The sequence below is a fragment of the Hemicordylus capensis genome, chromosome 5, assembly GCF_027244095.1.
Source record: "Hemicordylus capensis ecotype Gifberg chromosome 5, rHemCap1.1.pri, whole genome shotgun sequence".
NCBI classification, from domain to species: domain Eukaryota; kingdom Metazoa; phylum Chordata; class Lepidosauria; order Squamata; family Cordylidae; genus Hemicordylus; species Hemicordylus capensis.
Window position 1 is genome coordinate 257,927,070 of NC_069661.1, and position 25,901 is coordinate 257,952,970.

Sequence of the window (25,901 nt, forward strand, 5' to 3'; positions counted from 1 at the left end):
TCTTTCTCCACTTGCGCTCCAGTCGCCTACCTTGCCATTTCAGCCCCCATAGGTCTTCTGTATACCAAGGGGCCAAATTTGAAGCGGGTCGTATGGGACGCTTGGGAGCAATCGTGTCTACAGCCCAGGTGAGCGAGTTGTTCCAATTCTCAACCAGGTCATCAACAGAGCATCAACAGGATCACCGGCAAAGCCAACATTGAATCCCTCCAAGGCTTCTTGGAATCTTACTGGATCCAATAACCTCTTTGGGCGGACCATTCTAATGGGCCCTTCGCCCCTGTGGAGGTGATAAGTGGTTGTAAGTCCAACCTTAACCAGATGGTGGTCCGTCCATGACAATGGGGAAATCACAGGAGTCCCCACCCACGGAACACTACCCTGATCAGAGAAAAAGACCAAATCAAGCGTGTGACCTGCAATATGTGTCGGTCCAGAGACCACTTGGGATAGGCCCATAGTTGTCATGGCCGCTATGAACTCCTGAGCTACCTCAGACAAATTGGTCCAAAATGAACATTGAAGTCCCTCAGCAACAAAAGTCTGGGAGACTCCAACGCGAGTTTTACGACCAAGTCTGTGAGCTCAGTAAGGGATTCCGCTGATGTATCCTCTTCAAGAGAGTCACACTTTAAGGGCTCTTTCTGACTCCCATTCCCTTTACATACATTTTGAAACTCCCTGCTTTGCTCTCTCCTCCCTCCTCCTTCCCCCGAGCCGATGCGGGCACAGTTGCCCATGACAACACTTGTTTTGTATGATAACAAGCCAGCCAAGAAGCAAGGAGATCACAAGCCAATTGGAAGTCAGTGCCAGAAAACCAATCAGCAAGGGGAAGACAGGCCTCCAAAATGGCACTCAAAACATCAAAATCTTTGAAATTGAAAGGGCTTTGTTTTGTTCCAGGTTTGAAACAGGCCCTTTATTTAAAGGGTGTTTTGTTTCAAGCTCGAGACACTTGAAACCTGCTCATGATAGACTGATCTCTGGCTTCTGACCCACCACTTGCATGACCTCAGTATTGCCTGTTCTGATGGACTGATTCCTGGATCCTGCCCCTTGGCTTGGGTGACTTCAGCTTAGCTTGCTCTCAAAGAGTGTTGCCCACCCACCTGCTCCTCCCAGGTATCTTTTAAAGAATCAGATGATTAAGAGAGAGATTCTGGCAGTAGCCGCTCATCCTAACAAGTGGCATAAGCCTGAACTAGTCAAGGAAAGAAAGTTTGCAGAGACAAATGTTGATGGGTGCTCTTGGTTGATTCCTTAGAACAGAAAAGGAGCTGCTATGACTTTACTCTTTCACGCTTTATTGTGCCCACCTACAGCTCTGGGGCATGCAAAATAAGTAAGCTTGGAGGAAGCAACGATAAAGAGGGGGGTGGGGTTCTTAGCGCTGATCAATGCGGAGAGCGGAGGTCTTTCACGTCCCATTGCCAGTAGTGGGCAGGCTGCCTGGAGCAGTTCTGGGTTTCAACGTGGCTTGTGCTTGAGACTAGGGCTTGGTCTCTTTCTTCAGTTTGTGTGGAGGGATCCAGATGCTGGGGATTTACACCCACCAGGTCCAAGCTTGTCCAGGTCCAAGGACTAGGCTCAGTTCAGAAAAGGTTGTTCCAGCAATAAAGATGTGATTTGCAATCTACAACACAGTTTTCACCAGAGGAATCTGTTGGCTCTCCTGGCAATGCATTCTGAAAAGAAGAGGGAATGTACACTCATCATCAGGCCAGACGGGAGGCCTACCTTTTGCGTGGTTCTGTACACCTTAGAGAGGCCAGTACACTTCTAAACAGACGTTAATTCTACTTCCCCAGTTCTTTCTCCGGATTGCGATCCACTCCTCAGTAGATTAACATAGTCAGTGTGCACCTTTCCCCTCTGTTCCTCAGAGTGCACACACATACAGTTGTGTACATGTTATCTTTGGGGAGTTAATCCCCCACTTACATGTGTCAAACCCTGACTTCTCAGAAACACAGATCTGTGAAATAGCCAGCAAAAAAATGAAAGCATGTGCCAGATTTAGGCACAAGCTAAGTAAACTCTAGCTGAGGGCCTCGCTTGATGAGGAGCCTCTGGTTGCATAGGGGGAGGGGGGAGGGAGAGAATTTCAAGTTTTACCTAACTGGTTGGAAAATAAAGGAGAAAGGAAAAAAATACATCATAGTTCTGACAAGATAAGCATATGTGCATATGGCTACACAATTATTGATCATATTAAGTTTATACATGTGTGCAGAAATAACTGTAGGTTGTACCAACATTTTAATAGACCAGGGCCCGGTTTAGACAACACCTATCATCATGGTTAGAGGCAGCATTTGCCTCTTCAGATGAATGCTGCTGTGAGCAACGCAGTTGTGTCTGTCTGTCTATGTGTGCATGTGAGAGACGTGTCAGAGCAGGACTTCCAACTCGTCTCGTAATTCTACGGGGCCTTTTCAACTCGAAATAGCTCAGGGCTTCAGCACGTCATAATCCGGCACTGACTACAGAGTTTTAGAAACCCTTCCCCTTGAGAAGCAGAAGGGTATTCTTCAAGCTGAGAAATTCCCTGCTCCTTTCTATCCAAGCCCTCCTTCTCCCACCATCGCCACTGAGTTCCATCTCGCATGTAGACTCCCATCGAGGAGGGAAATGTGATGGTTGGGGGTGTTCATTTACCAAACACAGCCCCCCCCAAAGTTTGCTATGCTACTATGATGATAAAAAGAATGTGGAGCAATGCACCCTGCACTAAGTTTTTTTAGGGGCGGGGGGAGGGAGAGAATGGAGAAATAAATATTAAACTAGCTAGGCTGGGTGCAGAACATCTGCGCCTTTAGTTCACCCCCCCTCCACCATTCCACCCCACCCCACCATTTCCCCCACCCGCCGCCATCGTTTTCTTCCTGCCCAGCCTCTGATGCCTTCTTCCGCCTGCCCGCCCCCACCGTTTTCTCTGCCCGCCTGCTGGCCACCTGCTGCTGCTATTCGCCATCGTCTTTTTTCCCTGCTGGGCCTCTAGCCTGGCTGCTGCCGCCACCACAATTTTCTCCCACCCCCCCGGCCATCCCCATCGCTATCCAGCAGCTGCTTGCGAACTATCATGAGAGCTGCCACACACACATGGGATTAGCAACAGGTACGTCTAAGAGAAATAGACAGATAGATACCCCTGCAAGTCAGCATTCAATTCTGTACAAATGCTAAATATCCTTACATACCAACAGTTTCTTATGTAGCTGCAAGCAGATCGCAGTCCGAAACAAAAAGAGAGAAAATTGTATTCAGTGACTTTTAAAGGTTCGTGTTATCCAGTTTGTCCCTCTCTTCTCAAGTCCAAGCCATATATCAGGAGGTGTTTTGTTTGTTTGTTTCTTCTTCTAGATAGGCCTGCAAAAGACACAAACCAAAGGGCTTTACTGGGGCCAGTGGGTTCTTCTCTCAAAGGATAGTGCTTTGCAGGTGCTGGCCACATCAAGAGATCTCAAGAGATCTCCATCTGCACAGAATGTTGGAGTTGGGTGAGCCAACACCTTAGTTTACTAAATTAGTACTTTTTATTCAGTCTCTGGAGCCAAATAAAACAAACACCAGTACAAGTTGGTCACATACAACTCAATACAGAGCCTGAAGCATTAAAGAAAGAGGTCCCTCTTGCAGTCATTTGCAAATTATCTTCAAATAATTAGCCCATGTCGGCAGCCTAGGCACATGTAACAAGACATTGAGATGCCCCGGCATCTTGATCTGATAACAGAAGCAGGCACCTTTTTATCCTCCTGGTGCGTAGGTAGCCAACTGGTGGCTCAGGCACAATGCTGCTGTGGCCCTTGGCACCCTAGCCATGCCCCCTGAGTCTGACGTCAGAGGCAGGAGCGTGGCCATATGCGGAAACGAAGCTGCACAGTCCCGTTCGCAAGGTGCTTCAGCCAGCGCTGGGTTTGCAGCATGGCTGGGAATGCCTTTCTCTGTCTGGAAAGGCCGAGAGACACGTTGCCAGCCAGGCTGGGGACCCAGTGCAGGCTGAAGTGTCTCACAAATTAGTTCAGGCCCGCCCGTGGTCTCCGGACTGATGGCAAAGAGCTCAAGGCGCCAGTGGCACTGATGATGCCAGTTGACCGCCAGCCCTGAGACAGAGGGATGGGCGGGAGGCTGTGGGGTTGGAAGGGGAAGCAGTAGGAGAAACCAGGGGCACCGGGTTGGGGCAACCAGTAGGAAGGGCAATATGGGGCCAAGCCTTAAGAAGGGCAAAAGTGGGGCAGAAAAGCAAGGGGACAGCAGGATGTGTGGCCTGTAGTTTGGACTTTAAAGGGGGCAGGGCTGATGAAGAAGGAGACCAGGCCCAGGGGATGACTGGAGCTCCATCACCCAGGAAGATGCAGAAAGTGGAACAGACCACCTACATCGAACAGGTCCTATCTACCACCCTCTGGGAGAGGAGAACTGGTCTTGTGGTAGCAAGCATGACTTGTCCCCATAGCTAAGCAGGGTCTGCCTTGGTTGCATATGAATGGGAGACTTGATGCGTGAGCACTGCAAGATATTCCCCTCAGGGGATGAAGCCGCTCTGGGAAGAGCAGAAGGTTTCAAGTTCCCTCTCTGGCTTCTCCAAGATAGGGCTGAGAGAGATTCCTGCCTGCAACCTTGGAGAAGCCACTGCCAGTCTGTGAAGACAATACTGAGCTAGATAGACCAATGGTCTGACTCAGTATATGGCAGTTTCCTATGTTCCTATGTATCACAATTCTAAATACCACTCCTTCCATAGGACTGCTTCTCAATATTTGACTAGGGCAGCTACAACATCCAAATCCTGGCAGTCTATCTAGACCAAGAAGGTCTGACGACACATCAAGACTAGCATCCTACCTTCCCCAGTGGCGACTTATTACAACAGACCCTTGGGTTCTCTCCATCATCAAACACTGTTATCCGATAGAATACCAGCCCACCATCTATGTCAGGACCCCACACTATACCACCGACCCCTCCCCTTTTGGAAGGAGTGCAAAACCTCCTTCGTAAACATGCCATCCGAGAGGTCACCCAACATCATCATCAGGGCTTCTATTGCAGGTGCTTCATGGTACCGAAGCAAGACAGCAGCCTGAAACCCATTTTCTAGCTCAGGGCTCTCTACTGCTTTGTGCAGTACCACTGCTTCCGCATGGTCAACATCAAGATGATCCTTGCATTTCTACCTCAAGGGGCATGGTTTGCCTCCCTCAAACTCCAGGAGGCATATTTCCACATCTCAGTTCATCTGCTTCACCACAAGAACCTCCGCTTTACTGGGTCCAGCAGCCTTTTCGGATGGACCATCCTGATAGGTTCACCACCCCTGCAGGGCTGGATTGTGCCTGTGAAACCAAACTTAACCAGGTAGTGGTCTGTCCATGACAATGGGGGGAGTCACCAGATCCCCCACCCATGGAACACCCCCCTGATCAGAACAGAAGACCAAATTAAGTGCATGGCCGGCAACATGAGTTGGTTCAGAAACTAATTTGGATAGGCCCATAGTTGTCATGGCTGCTATGAACTCCTGAGCCGCACCAGACAAGCCAGCCCCAAAGTGGATGTTCAAGTCCCCCAGGACCAAAAGTCTGGGCGATTCGAACACCAACTCCGAGACCAGCTCTGAGACCACAGCCACCCTAACTGCCTGCCTCCCTGCCGACTTCCCCTAGCCTGCTGCACAACAGAGTAGCCTAGTGGAAGAGGCTGAGCCCACACTGGACCACTCGCCTCCCCTAACCAAGTCTCAGTTATACATGCCAGGTCAGCTCCCTCATCCACAATCAAATGGATGATTTTAGTCTTATTCTGAACTGACCTGGCATTGCAGAGGAGCAAGGCCAGGCTCTGTGGGTAGTTGGAGCTGCTCCCCAAGGCCTGAGAGTTGACAGGGCAACCGGAAGTGGAAACAGTTACCGTATTTTATGGACTATAAGACTCACTTTTTTCCTCGAAAAATATCCGCCAAAATTCAGGAGCGTCTTATATGTTTTAACAGTTTAATATGTTAAAACTCTGAAAAACTGGATTAAAATTAAGGTGCGTCTTATAGTCCGTAGCGTCTTATAGTCCGTAAAATACGGTACTAAATTACTGATTTCCCTTCCCCTGTTATGGCCAGCTGCTCTGCTAGTGCTGAATCTTCTGTTCCCCACCACTACAGTAATAGCTGCCCAAGAACCTTATTCCTTACTATGCTAACTGCTAAGCCATTTGAACCCATGGCTTCCCCTACTTACTTTGAAAATGATCTTTTTGGCCTCAGACACTTCAGCCCACTGTGACAGTGAGCTCAGAGCCCTCCAGTCTGACCTACATGTTCTGATTTTCCACAAGGACAAAGTCTCCTTAACCTCAGATAACATGTTTCTACCTAAGGTGATTTCCCAGTTCCACTTGTCTCAGGTGATTTCTCTCCTGGTGCTTTTTCCTACTCCCCAGTCTACAGAAGAACAGAAGTGGCGTGCTCTGGATGTCAGCGGGGCCCTAGCCATTTACATCCATAGAACAAAAGCTTCCAGTAAGTCCAACTCACCCTTCATTTGCTATGGAGAACCTAACAGAGCTCTCCAGGTTTCCTCTCAGAGACTCTCCACCTGGATATGTTCCACCATCAAGTTCTGCTACAAGTTAACAGGAAAACCCTTACCTACTCCAGTGCATGCCCATTCAATATGGTCTGTCACAAATTCCACTGGCTTCCTTTCGGGCATCCCACTGTACTTGATCTGCAGAGCCGCAACTTGAGCTCACACCACCATTTCCGTCCGTTCTTACGTTTATCACCTGAGGGCGAGGAATGAGGCCTCCTTTGGTTCCACGATCCTGCATGCATCAGCTGCTGGCATCCAATAGGCTGCCCCACCCCCCGCTACAGCCTATCCCTCTCTTTTCAGGCACTGTGGAGGTGGCTCCAACTAGAGGGACAAGGCTGGACAGCCACCAAGTGGATACCAAAGGAAAGACCCAAACTGGGCTGCAGCTGGCCTGGGCTGTTCTTCAGGAGGCTAGCGGGGGAGGGGAGTTGGAGGAGCTGCTACTGTCCCCACCAACTGCAAAGAGAAGGTACTAAGTACCCTTTCTGTCAACCTCGCCCCCACCTTAGTATAGGGAATGCTGCATTCTTGCCTCATCCCCCTTTATAAGTATATTTCCCAAGCCAGTTTGGGCCGGTTCTTTTAGAACTGGGGCTGGTTCGGTTCAAACTCGGAGCAGCATCCCCTTTGAGGGGGCCAGTCCGGTTGGAACTTGGACCAGCCAAACTGGACTGATTCAATTCAAACCACGGTTCAAATTGAACTAGTTGAACCGTGGTTGGACCCAAAAGATCAGCCTGTACAATAATCAGCAGCAGAGTTACAGCTGCATTTTGTGTATTCCAGTGTCTACTCACCTCTAAATCCCAGTCTAGTCCAAACACATAAACGGATTGAACACCTCTTAATTTACAGTAGGCCTTTGCAGCAGCATATGGCATTGCTTCCTTGCCTATGTAATAGAGTTTCCCTTTAAATCTTGAAAGCCCTTCTCTTTCCCTCCAGTGGGCTTCATCTTTGAGCTAAGCCAGAAGTATGCAAGGAAGATAAATGTGGAATAAAAGGCAAGATTTAGTTAATTAAAAAAAATCAATTTGTGCTGCTGTGTATATGCTTTTGAAAGCAAGAATATTGCATTCTGATATTTCAGTACACTCCATTATAATTTAATAAATGAACAGAATTCTGAAGCTAAATGTCACATACTTCAAATCATTGTTCTGACGATGATTATATTTGGTGCATTTTAACTGAAATCCATAGAGTTCTATGATTGGGGGGAGGGGGTTAGTGCTTCCACCATGATGCAGGGAGTTCAGTGTTAGAGGATCTCCAGGCTGTCCAGCCTCTACTGGAAACCTGCAGTGAGGGAAAGCCCTCTGCTTCCCAGCTTATCCAATCCTTTTTAAACTGCTCTTACCATCAAGATGTGTCTCCTAGTTTTCAACCAACCCTCCTGCAATCTATGCCCTGCCCTTTTAGGCAGCAAAGAAAAAGGAATTGTTTACCTGTAACATAGCAACCCTTTTCTTTTTGAAGCTACTCCTCTGTACTGGGAGTGAAAGGGATTATTAAGGAGGATATGGAGGTTGCAGAGAAACTAAATGAGTTCTTTGCATCCGTCTTCATGGCAGAGGATACTGAGCATATACCTGTTCCTGAAACAGGCTTTTCGGAGATGGAGGCTAAAGAACTGAGTCAGATAGAAGTGACAAGAGATGATGTTCTAAACTGTCTGGAAAAACTAAAAACTAACAAATTGCCAGGGCCAGATAACATCCATCCAGGAGTCCTCAAAGAACTCAAATGTGAAATTGCCAACCTCCTTACTAAAATATATAACTTATCCCTGCAATTGGCTCTGTACTGGAAGACTGGAAAGTAGCAAATGTAACACCGATTTTCAAAAAGGGATCCGGGGCAATTCGGGAAATTACAGGCCAGTTAGCTTAACGTCTGTTCCAGGCAAATTGATGGAAAGCATCCTCAAGGATAAAATTGTAAAGCACATAGAACAACAGGCCCTGCTGGGAGAGAACCAGCATGGCTTCTGCAAAGGTAAATCTTGCCTCACCAACCTTTTGGAGTTCTTTGAGAGTGTCAACAAGTGTGTGGATCAAGGTGATCCAGTTGACACAGTATACTTGGACCTCCAAAAAGCTTTTGACAAAATTCCTCATCAAAGGCTCCGAGGAAACTTAGCAGTAATGGGATAAGGAGACAAGTACATGTGTTGATTGCTAACTGGTTGAAAGACAGGAAAACAGGGGCGTAACTACCATTAGGCAAGGGGAGGCAGTCGTCTTGGGGCCCCACTGCCTCGAGGGGCCCCCCAGAGGCACATCGCATGACTCCCCACCCACGCGTGTTGCACCCCCTATGAATTATGTTGGAGATCGGCAGGAGCAGAGAGTAAAAAAAACTAGATTCAATGTGAACTGGATATTCACCGTATTCAGAATGGGGATGTGAGTGTGAGTGCGCGATATATTGTGAAGTGTGTTTGTGTGTGTGTATCAGCGAGGGGTCCATTTTAAAATCTTATCTCTGGGCCCCCTCCAACCTTGCTACACCCCTGCAGGAAACAGAGGTTGGGTATAAATGGAGAGTGTTCACAACTGAGGGAAGTAAGAAGTGGGGTCCCCCAGGGATCTGTACTGGGACCGGTGCTTTTTAATTTATTCATAAATGATCTAGAAGCAGGGGAAAGCAGTGAGGTGGGCCAATTTGCAGATGATACCAAACTTTTTCGCGTAGTGAAATCTAAAACGGATTGTGAGGAGCTCCAAAAGGATCTCTCCAAACTGGTGAGTGGGCGACAAAGTGGCAAATGCGGTTCATTGTTAGCAAGTGTAAGGTAATGCACATTGGGACAAAAAAACCCAACTTAAAGTATACGCTGATGGGATCTGAGCTGTCGGTGACTGATCAAGAGAGGGATCTTGGGGTTGTGGTGGACAGCTCGTTGAAAGTGTCGACTCAATGTGTGGCAGCTGTGAAAAAGGCAAATTCCATGCTAGGGATCATTAGGAAGGGGATTGAAAATAAAACCGTTAATATTATAATGCCCTTATACAAAACTATGGTGCAGCCACACCTGGAGTTCTGCGTACAATTCTGGTCACCACCACATCTAAAAAAGCACATTGTAGAACTGGAAAAGGTGCAGAAGAGGGCAACCAAGATGATCAGGGGCCTAGAGAACCTTTCTTATGAGGCAAGGCTATAACACCTGGGGCTTTTTAGTTTAGAGAAAAAGACGACTGTGGGGAGACACGATAGAGGTCTATAAAATCATGCATGGTGTGGAGAAAGTGGATAGAGAGAAATTCTTCTCCCTTTCACATAACACTAGAACCAGGAGTCATCCCATGAAACTGATTGCCGGGAAATCTAGGACCCACAAACGGAAGTACTTTTTCACACAACACATAATCCACTTGTGGAATTCTCTGCCACAAGATGTGGTGACGGCCAACAACCTGGATGGCTTTAAGAGGAGTTTGGATAACTTCATGGAGGAGAGGTCTATCAGCGGCTACTAGTTGGAGGGCTACAGGCCACCTCCAGCCTCAGAGGCAGGATGCCTCGGAGTCCCAGTTGCAGGGGAGTAACAGCAGGAGAGAGGGCACGCCCTCAACTCCAGCCTGTGGCTTCCAGCGGCATCTGGTGGGCCACTGTGTGAAACAGGATGCTGGACTAGATGGGCTTCCTTGGGCCTGATCCAGCAGGTCTGTTCTTATGTTCTTGTGTACTCTCTACAGGATCCCCACTGGGAGAAACTTCACAATGAAAAAAACATAAAGCACACCCCTCCCCTTTTTAACAACCAAAATTGGAATTTATTTAAAATTCTGTGACGAAATCTTGAAGTCTTTTAGGTGGTATCCTGCAACACACAATTCTCTTAAGTCTTGGGTTCTCTTGGGTTCTCTTGCTTGTTCTTCTGGTATTGAGGATTGTCCATTACTTTCATCAGCCTCATCTGCGAAGTCAAAACTGGAGGCAAGATAAAATTCCTCTTCAGTTCCTCTCTTGAGATCAGACTCCCTTCCCTCTGGAGAGGCTCTAACTGTTTCATTCCTTTCCATCATCCAATAGGACAGAATCTCCTCGGATTTTGATTCTTTGTTTTGGTCCAGAATATCCCTTTCTGACTTTAAAAGGCAGCCGTACTCAAACAAAGTCCCCCGCTTGACGTGCTCACTGTTTCGCACCCCATTTCCGATCTACATATAATATATTTTTTTTTGTTGCTTCTCCCTTACCCGATCATGAATCTCTGAATCTTCAGGGTGAGATGGCATGGAAAGCTCTATAAGTTGTTGCCATTGGGTAAGTTTGGTGGTAGCTTTGTGTCCTCTCAGCAGTTCAAAAGCTGGTTTTCCTGGTAGTGGAAGGAGGAGGAGTTCGATAAGCCAGTAGTTCAGAGATCTTTTGGAAAACTTTCCTTGTTTTTCCATGTCTATTTCCATCCTCAAGGTCTTCACAGATGTCATTGTAGTATTGTTCCTTGTCTCTTCTAACAGCTTTCTGAAATTCCCTATTAAGTTACTTCCTGAGGTCTTTATCTTTCTTGACTTTGGCTTCTCTCCTCTTCTGGGCAATTTCCATCGTCTGTTCCAACATCCATTTTGCTTTCTTCTGTTTCTTGGTCTTTGGCAGTCTCTTTTCATATTCATCCTTAACAACTTCTTTGATTTCATTCCACAGATCCTCTGGTAACCTATCCATGAGGTTCAGAACTTCAAAGCAGTTCCTGATGTTTTCCTTGAAAATGGTGGGTACATTCTCAATATCATATTGTGGAAGCTGGGTAGCTTTGTTTTTCCACTTTAGCTTGACTTGGAACCTGCACATGAGCTGTTCGTGATCTGTTCCCCGGCCATGTCTTTGCTGAGCGAACTGAGCTCTTCCACCTTGTTGCACCAATAATGTAATCAATTTGATTTCTGTGTACTCCATCTAGTGAAGTCCATGTGTACAGGCACCAATTTGGTTGTATGAAGAATGTGTAAGCAATGGAGAGATCATTGGCTTGGCAGAAACTAGTAAGTCGTCCTCCTGTTTCATTTATGTTCCCTAGGCCATTCAGTCCAACTGTGTTTTCCTTTTTACCATGTCCAACTTTGGCATTCCAGTCTTCAACCACCAGCAGCACATAATGCTTGCATGTCCTGCCAATTTCAGATTGAACTTGAACGTAAAACTCATCAACTTCCTTTTCTTCTGCATCAGTTGTTGCGGCATTGACTTGAAGAACTGTCATGTTAAAGAGTTGCCAATGAATTCTAATTGATATTAGTCGGTCACTGACCGCATTGTACCCAAGTACTGTCATTTCTATATCCTTCCTGCCAATGAAAGCAACGCCGTTCCTTCTTTGGTTTTCGTGTTCTGAGTAGTAAACAGTATGATTTCCTGACTGAACGTGTCCCATTCCAGTCCATTTTAATTCACTGATGCCCAAGATGTCAATCTGTATTGATTCATTTCATATTTCACTGTGTCAAGCTTTCCCATATTCATGCTACTTATGTTCCACGTTCCCATTGTAATTCTGTCTTTGCAGCTTCAGATTTTCTTTTCCACATGGCAACATCAGCCACTAGACATCCAAAAGGCTTAAATCGAACCCTGTCATAAATGCCATCGGTACTCTGAGAGATCCTCAGCTCTTCCTCAGTAGCATGTTGAGTGCCATCTGACCTGAGGCGCCCATCATCCGGCACTACATTGACAGTCATTTCATTTTGTCTGTCCATGTGGTTTTCTTGGTGAAATACAGGAGTGGTTTACCATTGCCTTCTGTCGCACACTATGAAATGATGCCTTTGTCGTTGTCACTGAAGTACTTTTTCACACAATGCATAATCAACTTCTGGAATTCTCTGCCACAAGATGTGGTGACAGACAACAATCTGGATGGCTTTAAGAGGAGTTTGGATAACTTCATGGAGGAGAGGTCTATCATCGGCTACTAGTTGGAGGGCTACAGGCCACCTCCAGCCTCAGAGGCAGGATGCCTCTGAGTACCAGTTGCAGGGGAGTCACAGCAGGAGAGAGGGCATGCCCTCAACTCCTGCCTGTGGGCTTCCAGCGGCATCTGGTGGGCCACTGTGTGAAACAGGATGCTGGACTAGATGGGCCTCCTTAAGGGGCCTGATCCGGCAGGGCTGTTCTTATGTTCTTATTATCGTCCACCTTCAGCACCTTCCTATATCGCTGCTGCCCAATATAAGTGCCTGCTTGCTTTAGCTGGGCAGCTGGGATAACCTTCGCACTTTGGGTGACCCTGCTGGGAGTAGACCTCCCAGGGTACTTTCCTCATCCCTCCCAGAATCACCCCTCCCCTGCCACAATAAGGCAGCATAGCAGGACTAGGGGTGGGTGGGTGGGTGTGGTCACATGCATAGCTCATTCAAAGTCCCCTCACCAAATGTTTCATAACTACTTCCCTCATAAACACAATGTGATATTAGGTAGATTTAACTAGAATTGTACTTTTTGTTTAGATTTTAATTAGAATTGTATTCATAACAACTCTAGGTTCTCCTTCTGGAAATGGTGCAGAATAGGGCGGGAGAACAAGAAACGGTGCCTAAGAGGGCAGCCATGATGATCAGGGACCTAGAGCACCTTCCATATGAAGCTAGGCTACAGCATCTGGGGCTTTTTACTTTGGAAAAGAGGCGACTCGATCAGGGGCCTCGGGTCGGCTTCCCCAATCTAGGTTGCTAAAGGGGACACACACATACACAACCCCAATGTCACAACAACAAAAGCAGATTGTAATCTAGGGGTTGGGTACAACTGGTTGTCTTCTTTCGGATGAGGTGAGGAGCTTGCTTCCTCATTTAGTACAGGAGACATTCTCAACATAATCTGTCTGTTTACTCAGGAGTAAGCCCCACCGAGTTCAGTAGGGCTTACTCCCAAGGAAGTGTGCCTAAGACTGTAGCCTTTGTTTTGCAATAAACGAATGACATGGAAGAGAAAGATCAGAGTAATTGTGACTGAACTCAGGTCTTTTGCATTTGCTAAGTCACCACGAGGTGCTGTTTTCTTTCCTGCCCCTGAACTGGCAAAAAAAATTCATTGGCTGAAACACAAGAAAACTGTACTTGAGCTTTTTGCTGCCAACAGGTCCATGTTCCATGTGAGCCTGCACTCCAGTCAATTCCTCTCTGCTGTGGTCTCAGAATAACTTACCAACTCCAAGCATCAACTCATCAATTTTTTGGCCCATGATGATAATTTTATCGAAATCTTCATTAGCTCTCTCAAGAAGTTTTCCATCTAAAAGATTTGCAAAAATTCAGATAAGGAGAATCTCAGTCCCCCACCCCCATCTCCTAACTCACACATATATAGCAATTTCCCAACATTCTGCCACCTTCGAGCATGACCAAGAATCTGCCCAAGGATGGGGCTGTGCAGCTGGAAGCAGACTCGGTTCTCCGTGGCTGGGGAGATCAACAGAGGGAGGGAGCAGTCTTAGTCCCCCTACCCCAGGAATGATTCTGATTGCTTTCTGCTCAGGGATCTTGCAGCAGTAAGAGCAAAGCATGTCCTTGATCCTTGACACTGTGTGGCCTGGCTCTCAAGAACAGGATCTTTCAAGGGGGTGGAATACATCTCACAGGGATGCACTGCGCACGCCACGGGGGTGGATGAAGCTTTTTGCCACCACAGGCAGCCAAAGATTTGCTGCCCCTCTCTGGGGGTGGCGACAGCCACAGAAGCTACGGGGACAGTTGGGGGGGGCAAGGGGGAAGCCCCCCCTTTTACCTTCTAAAAAAATGGTGCTGCGCAGTGGGATGGGGGTGGCGGAGGCCACAGCAGTGGCTGCACAGAGGGTGGGGGGGCGAGGGCAAAGTGCCCCCTTTTATATTTAAAACACTGCTGTGCAGTGGGATGGGGGTGGCAGAGGGTGATGGTGGGGTGAGGGGAAATTCCCCCCCTTTACCTTTAAAGCAGTGCTGCTGTGCAGTGGGGATGGGGCTGCAAGGGCAGGGAGAGTTAGCTCCTTCCAGGCTCCCACCTCCCTCCCAAATGACTGCACGGCCCCCGTCTGCAACCCGTTTGGGACCTTTCTCTACAGTGCTGTGGCCTCCGCAGCCCTCATCCTGCTGAGCAGCTGCACAGTGGGCTATCAGGGACCAGTTCACACACAATTCTGGTTTTCCCTGAATTTGGGCTGCACATTCTAGCTTAGCCCGAATTATAACCAGGGTAAAAAAAATCCTGTATTTGCAGCAGCCTTAACCCCCCCCCCAAAAAAAAACCCCAGAGGTTTCTGGTATGCCCTGATGCTTTTCCACAGTGTGTGGAGGCGCTATTGCCAATAAATTGGCTTTTTTCCAAACTCACACTTCCGTGTGTTTTGTTTTTAAAAAAATATTTGCTGGGTGGATTTGCCCAATGCCAAAAGTCAGCAGAGGGCGCTCCTTGGCAACTTGTCTTGCTGGTCTTCAGCAAGGAAGGGGAGTTTGACAGCTGTGATGCTTATTGTCTGCTACTTGTGATCAATCATGTAGCTCTGACAGTGTTTACCTAGGATGGAACGTGGGCAAAATAGAGCCAGCCACACATGCTTTTCGCTGGCGATGGGAAGACAGTGTTGTGGTGCAGGGAGCACAACTTTTGCAGGTAGGCTTTGGGCAGGGGGAGATCATGTTTGCTTCTGTCTGTTATAAATAAGTTTGGCAGACCTAGAAAATCTTTTCCAGGCTGTGGTGGTGGGGACCCTTATAAAGAAAGGATTGGTGCAAGGTTGGTTTGTTTTTTGGTGGGGGGGCTAATGGAGGGAGTGGCTTTTCACCATGTGTTGGAAACCCAGAGCTTAACTTTTTAAAATGAGAGGTGCCAGGACTCAAGTCCAGGACTCAGTTGTGACCACAATGGCACTCTGCACATGCTCAAACGGGCTTGTTTTTCTTGCTTCACATAGTTTGGAATGGTTCTAGGTGGGCCCTTGTACTAATTAAGCCCTGTCTAAATGTGAATTGTCAAGAAGTTAGCCTGGGCTTGTGTCAACTTCTCATTCATTTTTGCAAGTCGAGAAAGGAAACTTTGGGATAATTAATATGTGTGCTGGAGGAGGAATAGCTGAAAAATAGAGCCCATTGATTTTGTTCACACAAATAAATTATCCTAGAGGATCCCTCAATTGTTATGCATGCCATAAAGATAAAAATGACCCCCTGAGATTGGGAGTGGTTTCTACGAACATCCACGCAGATACATTCACTGAGATAATGCTTCGGGTTAAGCGTTCTGTTGCTTTGACTAGTCAATCTAGTCATCTTGTGGAATGTCAACTGTCAAACTAACAACAACAAAAGTTTCTAGCCTCCTCCTCTGGGATGTGATTGGTTGGAGAAAAACCCAGAAGAAAGCTGTAGGAACGCACACAGGGAAAAGATCCATAAGGAATGCGGAGAGGAGCCAACCCTACGTGAATGGTCCATTTAATCCTCTCTCCTGAATTAAACAGTTGCGAATCTGCTGCGAAGCAGATTTGCTCTTCGGATACCCTGCAGCATGAAGCCATGTCTGGATAACTTCCAGGTGCTGGGTATTCCAATTAAGGAGAGCAAAGCAACAGATAAGCAGTCAAAAGGGTAGTAGTTCTAGGGACAGCCCTGTTGCCTTGAATCAAGAAGGACTGGAATTAAGGGAACCTTCTCCCACTGAAGGAAACCAAGCAGAAAGCCATTGTCCCCACTTCTGAAAGAACCAGGCAGAGTAACCCACTCTTGGATAATCCCATTTATTGAAGGAGAAAGATTTATTACAGCTTGATTTAATAAATGTGTATCCTGTCTTTCAAGGGCAATATTTCCCAAAGTCACACCCAGGCCACTCTTCCCAAGGAGAACATGGGCTCTTAAATCTGTGTTTGCTAATTTTTTTGACGATAGATGGTAGGGAAGCATTTTCAGAGGAGAGGTGAGAGGCTTAAGCCTGGTCATTTCCCCCCACTGCACTCCATCTGCCCAACAACCAAGATACCAGGCAGGAAAAGAGTCTGGGATGAGGATGGAAAAGGAAGGCTCAAACATTCTCACTTGCTACATACTGCTTACCCATCCGTTGGGCAGAGTCTATATCGCGGTCCACCATAATCTCTAGAAGCTTAGCCAATGCTGGACGCTGAAATTTCTCTTTTGCTTCTTGTGTTTCCTTTGCAACTAATTGAAAGGTAGGAAGGGAAAATGAGTCCTGATAAGAGAATGCTTATGACAGGTGAGATGGTGGCCCTGAAGGCCCTCTGGATGCAAGAGCTTCACGGACTCAGAAGCACTTGGCCATGGATAGTGTTTGCAACACCATGGCTCAACCCTTGGCTCAGTAACATGGTCCATTTACAAAACTGGGTTTCCATGTTAATTCAAGATCCATAATGCTGCGAAGTTACAGCTGTTATGGGTCACATCTTTAATGGATGCATTATTTAGGCAATCTGGGTATGGGATGGTATCCCATGCTGTGGTTAGTTCCAGGTCCACCAACCGTTACCTTGGAGCTGGGTAGCTGTCAGTGGCAGAGTGGTGTAGGGATGTGTGAAACGTTTTGGGTACAGAACTATCTGTTCCTGAAACTGCCCGTTTTGGGTGATTTGTTGCCGAAACGAATCATCCTCTTGCCCTCCTGAAATGTTTTGGAGCCTAAACAAATCATCCCTGTTTCGGCTCCGAATAATTTGTAGTTTTGGCCCTCCATTTTGTGGCTGATAAATTGCTTCTTCTTTCTCCTCCATTTTGAGTTCTGATATCTACTTGAATTCCCCATCTTTTTGCCTCCCATTGACTTCAATGCAAAAAGGTCTGATCTGACATCTACTTGAATTTTAGGCCCCAGGGCCAAAAGAGTCGGGTGGGGTGGTAGTGCATAATGGGTGGAGGCTATCACCCAAATTGCAGAGGGATTGGGCAAAGGACTGATTTTTGGTGAATTGTTGATTTTTACGCATCTTTAAGGTTTTTCCTCATAAGGTACAATGGGGGTGTATCGCTTCACATTGGGGAGAAAGGGATGGACTAGAGCGGTGTGGGGTTGGTGGTAGTGCCCAAGTGGGGCAATGAAGCTACCAGAATTTTTTCAAAGGATTTGGGCAGAGGGCTGATTTTTGGTGATTTGTTGAAGTTTACGCATCTCTTTAAGGTTTTTCTCCACAGGGAACCAAGGAGGTTTCAGCAGCCCCATAAGTGCACTTGGGGGGTGTTGAAGTGGCCCAGAGCAAGTGGCACTGTAGTGCACATAGGGTGCCAACCAGGGTTCTGTTGTTTTGGAGGTGTTCTGAGTGTAGATTCTCGGGTAGCAAATGAGAGTGGATTCATGGTTTGTATTGAAAATCTCATTTGCTACCAGATAATCTACATGCAGAACACCTTTGCCCAATCCCTCTGCAATTTGGCTGGTAGCCTCCACCCATTAGGCACTACCACCCCACCCCACTCTTTTGGCCCTGGGACCCGTTTTCTTGATCCGAATCTATTTGGATTTGGATTAATTTGGATCCGAATAGAATCTGGGGTGATTCGGATGGGTCAGATTCAGACCCAAAAACAAACTGAGGGTGTTTCCATTCAGATCCGAATCGAAACACCGAAAATCCTAATTGCACACCCCTAGAGTGGTAAGCCTAAGTCCCAGCTGTGTCTGGTTACTGGAATAAATCAAGGTGGTACAATAAAAGTGCAACTACAACAAGTGCTATCAAATGTCATGACTCAAAGCCGCAACCCTTCACCCATCCTGGAGGAACCACAGCCCTCTGTGTCAAGGCCTGAGGACACTGCACTGCCCTCTGACTCTGAGGAACCTGCTAAGAATGTGCACGAATTAGTTTGGAGGCCCTTTTACGGACCCCTGAACCAGTTCAAAGGTCTGGTGGGGGGTTACCTTTTAGGAGCAGGGAGGGTGCTCTCTCTCCCCCACCCTGCCATGTTTCCCCAGCCAGCGCTGTGCTTAAAAACAGTCCCACAGGGTGGCAACATACCTCCTTGCCGCCCTAGTGTACGTCAGACTGGAAGTGCCCGATGCACGTGCGCACATTGTGCATGCCACACTCGCGAGGTCATCACACATACATGTACCGGGCACTTCTGGTCCAACGTGCACCGAAGCAGCAGGGAGGTACTGTGCCACCCTGCTGGACCATTTTTTAAGCACAGCGTCAGTGGAGGAAATGTGGCCTTCAGTCAGTCTTAGGATCCCTTCAAGCTTTACCATTCCTATCCCTGGGGGAGAAGTTACCTCAGTCTAGACCAAGGTCTTTAGTATAAGGCCTTCAGTCAGTCTTAGGTCTCTGTTGAAGCAACAGTTTGTACAGAGCTCCTGTGGATGGGTTAGAGTTAGCCTGCTGTAGTCCCAGCTGCAACCAGTTTGACCAGTTTGCTTCTGCCTTGCCCTCTGCACATGGAACAGCTGGGAGAGATCATCAGGAGATTGGGTGCAGGGTGTTATTGATATGCTGATGACACCCAAATCTAGATAGCACACGCCAACGCCAGGTAAGAGAATAGGCATATAGGTGTCAATATACCAATTCCAGAAGCCTCCAAACAAAGGGGAGAGCTGGAGTGCTTGGTCACTAATGAAAGAAATAGATATCGTGGGCAGGATGCAGCTGCCAAATGCAGCTGCTTGGCAGGATGAGGGCAGCGGAGGCCTCCAACAGAAAGGGGCTATGAAGTAAAATTGAAAGGAAGGCACTGTTTCATTACTCATAAACAGGAATGGCTTATGAAAGCAGTTTTACAAAAGAATGGATTGTTTGAAGTAGGTGTGGCTGAAAAGGCCAAAACTGTGAAGGAATGCACACACAAAGGATGTCTGAATTTGTGGCACAGAAGGTTAGGCCATAGATATGCCAAAATGAAATGTCAGGCTGGAAAGTGGGGTTTGGTAAAGGGTCTAAAAATAGCCCCCTGCAGCACTGAATCAAAGTGTGCATGCTGTATAAGAGCAAAGGCAACATGGTCTTCTTTTCTTCCACGCAAAGAAAGAGAAACACAGCATCCTTTGGATCTGATTCATAGGGATGTTTGTGGACCTGTGCAAGTTCATACATCAGGAGGAAATAAATACGTTCTTACATTCATTGATGACTATTCTAGATACACATATACATATCTGTCAAGTGAAAAGGGACAAGTACTAGAAAGACTAAAAGAATATGTTGCAAGAATGTGCAACAAGTTTGGGAGAAAGCCACAGATCCTCTGCATTGACAATGGTGGTGAATACACTATGAATGATGTAATAAGATTCCTAAAGGAGGAGGGTATTGAACACCAAAAGACCGTTCCTTATACTCGGGAGAAAATGGAGTGGCGGAAAGAAAGAACCGTTCCCTTATTGAAATGATGGGATGCGTGCTTGTAGATGCTGGTTTGGCTACTAAAGTTTGGGGAGAGTCAGTGGTGACTGCTGCTTACCTGCAAAACAGATTGCCAACAAAGGCCACAGGAACAATGCCACAAGAGTTATGGCATGGCAACAAGCACACTTACCAAGTCAAAGAAGAGTGTTTGGGTCTAAAGCAGGGCTGCTCAACTTTGGCCCTCTTGCAGATGTTGGCCTACAATTTCCATAATCCCTGGCTATTGGCCACTGTGGCTGGGGATTATAGTTGTAGTCAAAAAACAGCTGGGGGGCCTAAGTTGAGCAGGCTTGATCTAAAGCATATACCTATATACCAATCCAAAGGGCCAAACTCAACAGTAGATTTGAGGAAGGAATACTCATTGGTTATTCCATAGGATGTAAAGGATATAGGATTTTAGACCTTGCCACATAAACAATTAAAATATGCAATGTAGCATACTTCAGTGAAAATAAAAAACCAACCACTAGTGAACTGCTAAACTTAGAGCCCAATTTTCAGTTAGAGAAAGAATCAAGGCAATATGACCAAAAGGAAGGATCCACAGTAGGTTTTACAGCTGGCAGAGACTCAGCAGAAGAGGATGCTGATGCTGAATACAGGGTGTGGTGTTTAACAGGACAAAATAAAGCAGTTCTGCTCATGCCGATGCCTAGCTGCAACACTCATCAGTTCCAACACTCTTCGGCTCATGCTACTGTCTATAAGTCCTAACTTCTCTCTCAAGGTTTTGAAACAATCCCTGGAATTGGCTTAGTTAGCACTTCTACTACCATTTGTTCACTTGGACAATACCTCAATTATACAAGTCCCTTTTAGGCACCTTCCTAGTCTCTTTACCACAATCCAGTCATCTTTGCTGGGTGTGCTTACTTTCCTACTCAAGGTTCCCACAGATGCAGCTATATCCGGTCTTGTTATCATAACTATATATAAAAGTTTTCCAGTTGCTGTCCTGTACTCACTGTTGTCTGTCAGAATTTCACTCCCCTCCTTCTGTTTTAAGTAGCCTGTTTCCATAGGTGTTTCTTTGGCCTCTGTAAGTCCCAAATACTCTAGTAAATCATTTATTTTCTGCTTTTAGTTAAGCAAATAGCTTCCATCCTATTCTCTCTCTCTCTATGTATCCCAAGATAGTGTGAAACAGACCCAAGTTCTATCTCACTATTCAGGTGCTTTATTATTTCAAGGCTGTCCTCTCTATTCTGCAGTTCCAAAATGGCCACCATGCCAGAGGGGGAAGGCCCGAATGGGCCAAAGGTATGGGCATCAAGGGAGGCTGGCAGGAGGAAAAAAACTTCCGTGGACACCCCTCCACACACACCACCTACAACAACTCCCCTGGAGGAGGTAAGTAAATTTTTAAAAAAAGTTCACAAACCCCCCCCCCCGACCAAATGAACCGGGGGGGGGGCGGGTGTTAGGGGTAACAAACCAAACTGACTCAGTCTGGACTCAAATTGAAACACCCGGTTCCGTGCACACCCCTAGCTGAGAGCTGAGGGCAGGGGTGAGGGGAGAGGCCAAGAGCTGAGAGATCTCTTCCTAAAACTCTGGAGAGCTGCTGCCAGTCAGAGCAGACAATGCTGAGCTAGGTGGACCAAAGGTCTGACTCAGTAGGCGGCAAGTTCCTGTGTTTCCTATGGGCTGCTTTGTATTTCCAAAATAGCAGCGGCACCTGTTCTTCCCTCCCAGCACGATCCAACCATTTCCTCAGTGGCTAATTTGCTGTCAAGGTGCCCCAGCTAAAAATCTGCTAATTGCTCTAGCTCCCGCACATCTTTTTCTGTCTTGTTGGGCAAAGTCAAAAGTTTGGAGTGCGCTTGGCAGTGAAAGAGAAGTGCCTTGTGGCAAGAAAAAACAATTGTACAGTTACAGGAGCAAAATGAATGAAGGTGGTGCATTAAGGGGAGGGGAGAGAGAGAGAGAAAGAGAGAGAGAGAGAGATGCTGGTGTCATGAACACAGCAATTGTGTGTGGCTGCATCCAGCAAGTGTGCCCAGATAATGCTGCAACTCTTTCTATGTGATGGACAGGGACTTCAAAACCCACGAAGAGCTGTTGCTCTGCCCAGCCTGCTGCCCCTAGAGCAGACAATAAGGAACACAACTGTCAAATTCTCCTTCATTTAGCCTTGCGGAAGATCAGCAAGACAGATTGCCAAGCAGCGCCCTCTGCTGACATTTCACGTTCCGCAAGTCCACCTAGCAAATGTGGTTTTTTAAAAAAACCACGCAAGTGGGAATTTTGAAAAAAGCCGAATTATTGTCAATGGCCCTTGCACACATCGCGGAGAAGTATTGGGGCATACCAAAACCTTTTTAAATGGTGGGAAATGCCACCAATAGAGGAATTCTTTTTACCACAGATAGAATTCAGGCTAAGCTAGAATGTGCAGCCCTAATTCAGGGGAAACCAGAATCATGTGTGAACTGGTCCCTGATAGCCCGCTGAGACTTTGGGGTAAATCTGGCTGATATGTGAACTCACGCTCTCCATTCTGGAGGAGATGCAAGCTAAAAACCATGTGTGGAAAAGTTCCAGGTAAGATATTCTGTGTATAGCTGCTTATTAGAGTTGTGCTTCCCCCCCCCCCCTGTTTTGTTTTTGGCCTGAATCCGAAACACCCCCATTTTGTTCTTTGTTTGAAATTGCAAAATCCGAATCTGAAATGTTTTGGCTTTTAAAAAACAGCCCCAGGGAAAAACTAGTGGTGGGGTGGTAGTGCCTAATGGGTGGAAGCTACCACCCAAATTTCAGAGGAATTGGACAAAGGGGTGATTTTTGGTGAATTTTTGAAGTTTAAGATTTTCCCCATAGGGAAGAATGGAGGTTACAGGAAAAAGTATAGCTTCACATTGGGGGGAAATGGGGTAGCCTAGAGCAGAGTTAGGTGGGTGGTAGTACCCAGTGGGGGCAAGGAAGCTGCCAGAATTATTTCAAAGAAATTGGGCAGAGGGCTGATTTTTAAAGATTTAATGGCGTTGACGTGTCTTTAAGATTCTTCCCCATAGGGAATTATGGAGGTTTCACCAGCCCCATAACTGAATTTGGGGGGCACTGGGGTGGCCCAGAGCGAGTGGTGGTGTAGAGCACATAGAGTACCAACCACCCCCATGGGTTACTAACCCATGGGGTACTGGGTTCTGTTGTTTCTGAGATGTTTTGCGTGTAGATTCTCTGGTAGCATATGAGAGTGGATTCATGGTTTGTTGCTGAAAATCTCATATCTTCCAGAGAATCTACAGGCTGGGTTCAGGCTGGCAGCAAGGCAGGCATAGGCAATGGCATGGCATCTCTCAAAAGGGTGGAAAAAAATTCTTCTGGAACAAAAAGGCAATGCAGCAGATAAATCCATTCCCAGGCCGGCATGCAGTAGCCATAGCAGGCTGTCAGGCTTTGCTCAGGCTCGCAACAAGGCAGGCAGGCATAGGCAATGGCATGGCATCATCATGGCAACTTGAGGCATGTCATGCAATGCAAACTAGTTCTCTCTCTCTCTCTTCAATGAGGCAGAAAGGCAGAATGGTGAATGAGTAACTAACTTGTTGAATGAATTGAAAACCCCTCCTTGAACTTCCCCCACCCTTGCCCCTTCTTTGACCCTTCCCCTGGCCATTGTGGGGTCATTAAAGAGTGGCAAGAGGCAAAAGAGCCAATGGAAAACAAGGAGAGAATCATCAGCAGGTCAGCCTATGCTTTAGGTCACCGATCGGAAGGCTGGAAGGGTGGAAAATTCAAAGAGATGTCAAAAACAAAATGGAGTCGGACTCAGAGATCGTCACAGAATGGAGGTCCGAAACAAAAAAACGTTTTGTAGCCAAAACAGGGACATTTTATTTTGTGTACAATACTTTTGGATTTGGAAAATGGGCATTTTGTTTTGTCTACAAAACACCAGAAACAGCCCATTTCGAGTACAAATTGTTTTGTACCTGAAACGTTTTGCACATCCCTACTGTTTATATGCCAATGCCAGAAGCTTCCAAGCCAAGGTGGGCAAGCTGGAGTGCTTGGTTGCTAATGAAAAAATAGACATAGTGGGCATAATGGAATCATTGTGGAACAGTGAGGACCAGTGGGACGCTGTTATTCCTGGATATAAACTCTACAGAAAGGACAGGGAGGGGCAAATTGGAGGTTGAGTAGCACTGTATATTAAAGAAGGGATAGAATCTCACAAGTTAGACTACCTAGGACAACCAGGGTCCTCCATACCAACTCTGTGGACGAAAATACGAGGCCTGAAAGGAAGTGTGCTATTCGGGATGTGCTATCGCCCTCCGGATCAAAACGCTGACAGTGACTGGGAGTTGCAGGAGGAAATCAGGGAGGCATCAAGGAGAGGCAGGGCAGTAATAATGGGTGACTTCAATTACCCACACATAGACTGGATAAATTCACAGTCAGGTAATGACAGAGAGGTCGAATTTCTAGATATGCTGAATGACTGTGCCCTAGAACAGCTGGGCATGAAACCAACCACAGGAAAGGCAACCTTGGACTTAATGGTGCCCAGGACCTGGTGTGAGATGTCAATATCATGGAGGTTTTAGGGAATAGTGACCACAGTATTTTGAAATTCAGCATACATGCACAGAGAGAATCTCCAAGGAGGCCTAACACAGACACTTTGAGATTCAGAAGAAGAAAAATTCTCTAAAATGAGGAGTATGGTGAAAAGAAAAATGGAAAGGGAAAATCAAGAGAGTCACTTCACTCCAGAATGCATGGTGTTTATTTAACATCACAATAATAGAAGCCCAGTTAGAACATATACCAAAAAGGAGGAAAGGTACCAGCAAGTCCAGAAGGATACCAGCATGGCTAACGAGTAAAGTCAAGGAAGCTATTATGGAGAAAAAGAATTCCTTCAGATATTGCAAGTCCTACACAAATGAAGAGAACAGGGAGAGGAGAGGAGAGCTGGTCTTGTGCTAGCAGACATGACTTGTCCCCTTAGCTAAGCAGGGTCCACCCTGGTTGCATGTGAATGGGAGACTAGAAGTGTGAGCACTGTAAGAGATTCCCCCTCAGGGGATGGAGCTGCTCTGGGAAGAGCAGAAGGTTCCAAGTTCCCTTCCTGGCAGCATCTCCAAGATAGGGCTGAGAGAGATTCCTGCCTGCAACCTTGGAGAAGCCACTGCCAGTCTGTGAAGACAATACTGAGCTAGATAGACCAATGGAATGACTAAGTATATGGCAGCTTCCTATAGCAATAGCAATAGCACTTACATTTATATACTGCTCTATAGCTGGAAGCTCTCTAAGCGGTTTACAATGATTTAGCATATTGCCCCCCAACATTCTGGGTACTCATTTTACCGACCTCGGAAGGATGGAAGGCTGAGTCAACCTTGAGCCCCTGGTCAGGATCGAACTTGTAACCTTCTGGTTACAGGGTGGCAGTTTTACCACTGTGCCACCAGGGGCTCCTATGTTCCTATGTTCCTAGAAAGGAACACGAACTCTGCTGTCTGATGAAACTCAAGAGGCAGGTTGGGCAGACTGCCTCCCATCCCCCTCTATAATATAATCTCTATATATAATTCTCCTGGGTGTGCAGGGAAAAATGCGCCCCGGCAGCTCAGCTGATTTGCTGGGCTGCGGGGGCGCCTGATTGGTCCTGGCGCACCCAGGAGAATTGCCTGCCTGGGCGGCTGCGGAGGCAAGGCAGCGGGCCCGGCTGCGGACGCAAGGCGGTGGGCCCGGCGGCGGTGGCAGTCCCGGCCGCGGAGGGAAGGCGGCAGGCCTGGCCGCGGTGCAGGCGGCGGCGGGCCAGGTGGCGGCGGGCCAGGTGGCGGCGGCAGGCCAGCTAGAGGCACAAATGCTCTATGCCCGGGCCCACTAGTAATCTAATAATATACTGTACACAGAGGCATCTATAGGAAGCCTTTCAGAGAGTTCTCAGACAGCACATGAGGATCAGAAAGGAAATAAATGAGCAGTAGGGGCTCAAGAAAGGGAGG

The 25,901-nt window shown here is 47.1% G+C and overlaps 1 protein-coding gene and 1 long non-coding RNA gene across 9 annotated transcripts in view; one reads left to right on the forward strand and one right to left on the reverse strand.

Annotated features, from left to right (window-relative positions):
- LOC128326150 (uncharacterized) overlaps positions 1–25,901 on the forward strand; it is a 30,581-nt gene that overhangs the window by 3,069 nt on the left and 1,611 nt on the right. Inside the window, exon 2 of the long non-coding RNA XR_008307869.1 lies at positions 21,144–21,282. This is a non-coding gene — a long non-coding RNA (uncharacterized LOC128326150). The remainder of the gene's footprint in view (positions 1–21,143; positions 21,283–25,901) is intronic.
- LOC128326148 (collagen alpha-1(IV) chain-like) overlaps positions 1,287–25,901 on the reverse strand; it is a 36,014-nt gene continuing 11,399 nt past the window's right edge. For 6 of the 8 annotated variants that reach the window (XR_008307867.1, XM_053252423.1, XM_053252427.1 and 3 more), the window contains 5 exons: positions 16,628–16,732; positions 13,749–13,835; positions 6,650–6,786; positions 3,204–3,372; positions 1,287–1,688 (listed from right to left, as the gene is read on the reverse strand). Coding sequence is in view for 7 of the 8 variants with exons in the window: in XM_053252423.1 (XP_053108398.1) it covers positions 6,683–6,786; positions 13,749–13,835; positions 16,628–16,732 (296 nt within the window). In the remaining variant the exon portion in view is untranslated. Of the gene's footprint in view, positions 1,689–3,203; positions 3,373–5,183; positions 5,343–6,649; positions 6,787–7,393; positions 7,559–13,748; positions 13,836–16,627; positions 16,733–25,901 lie in introns of all 8 variants that reach the window. The other 2 variants (XM_053252425.1, XM_053252422.1) reach the window with 2 other exon arrangements.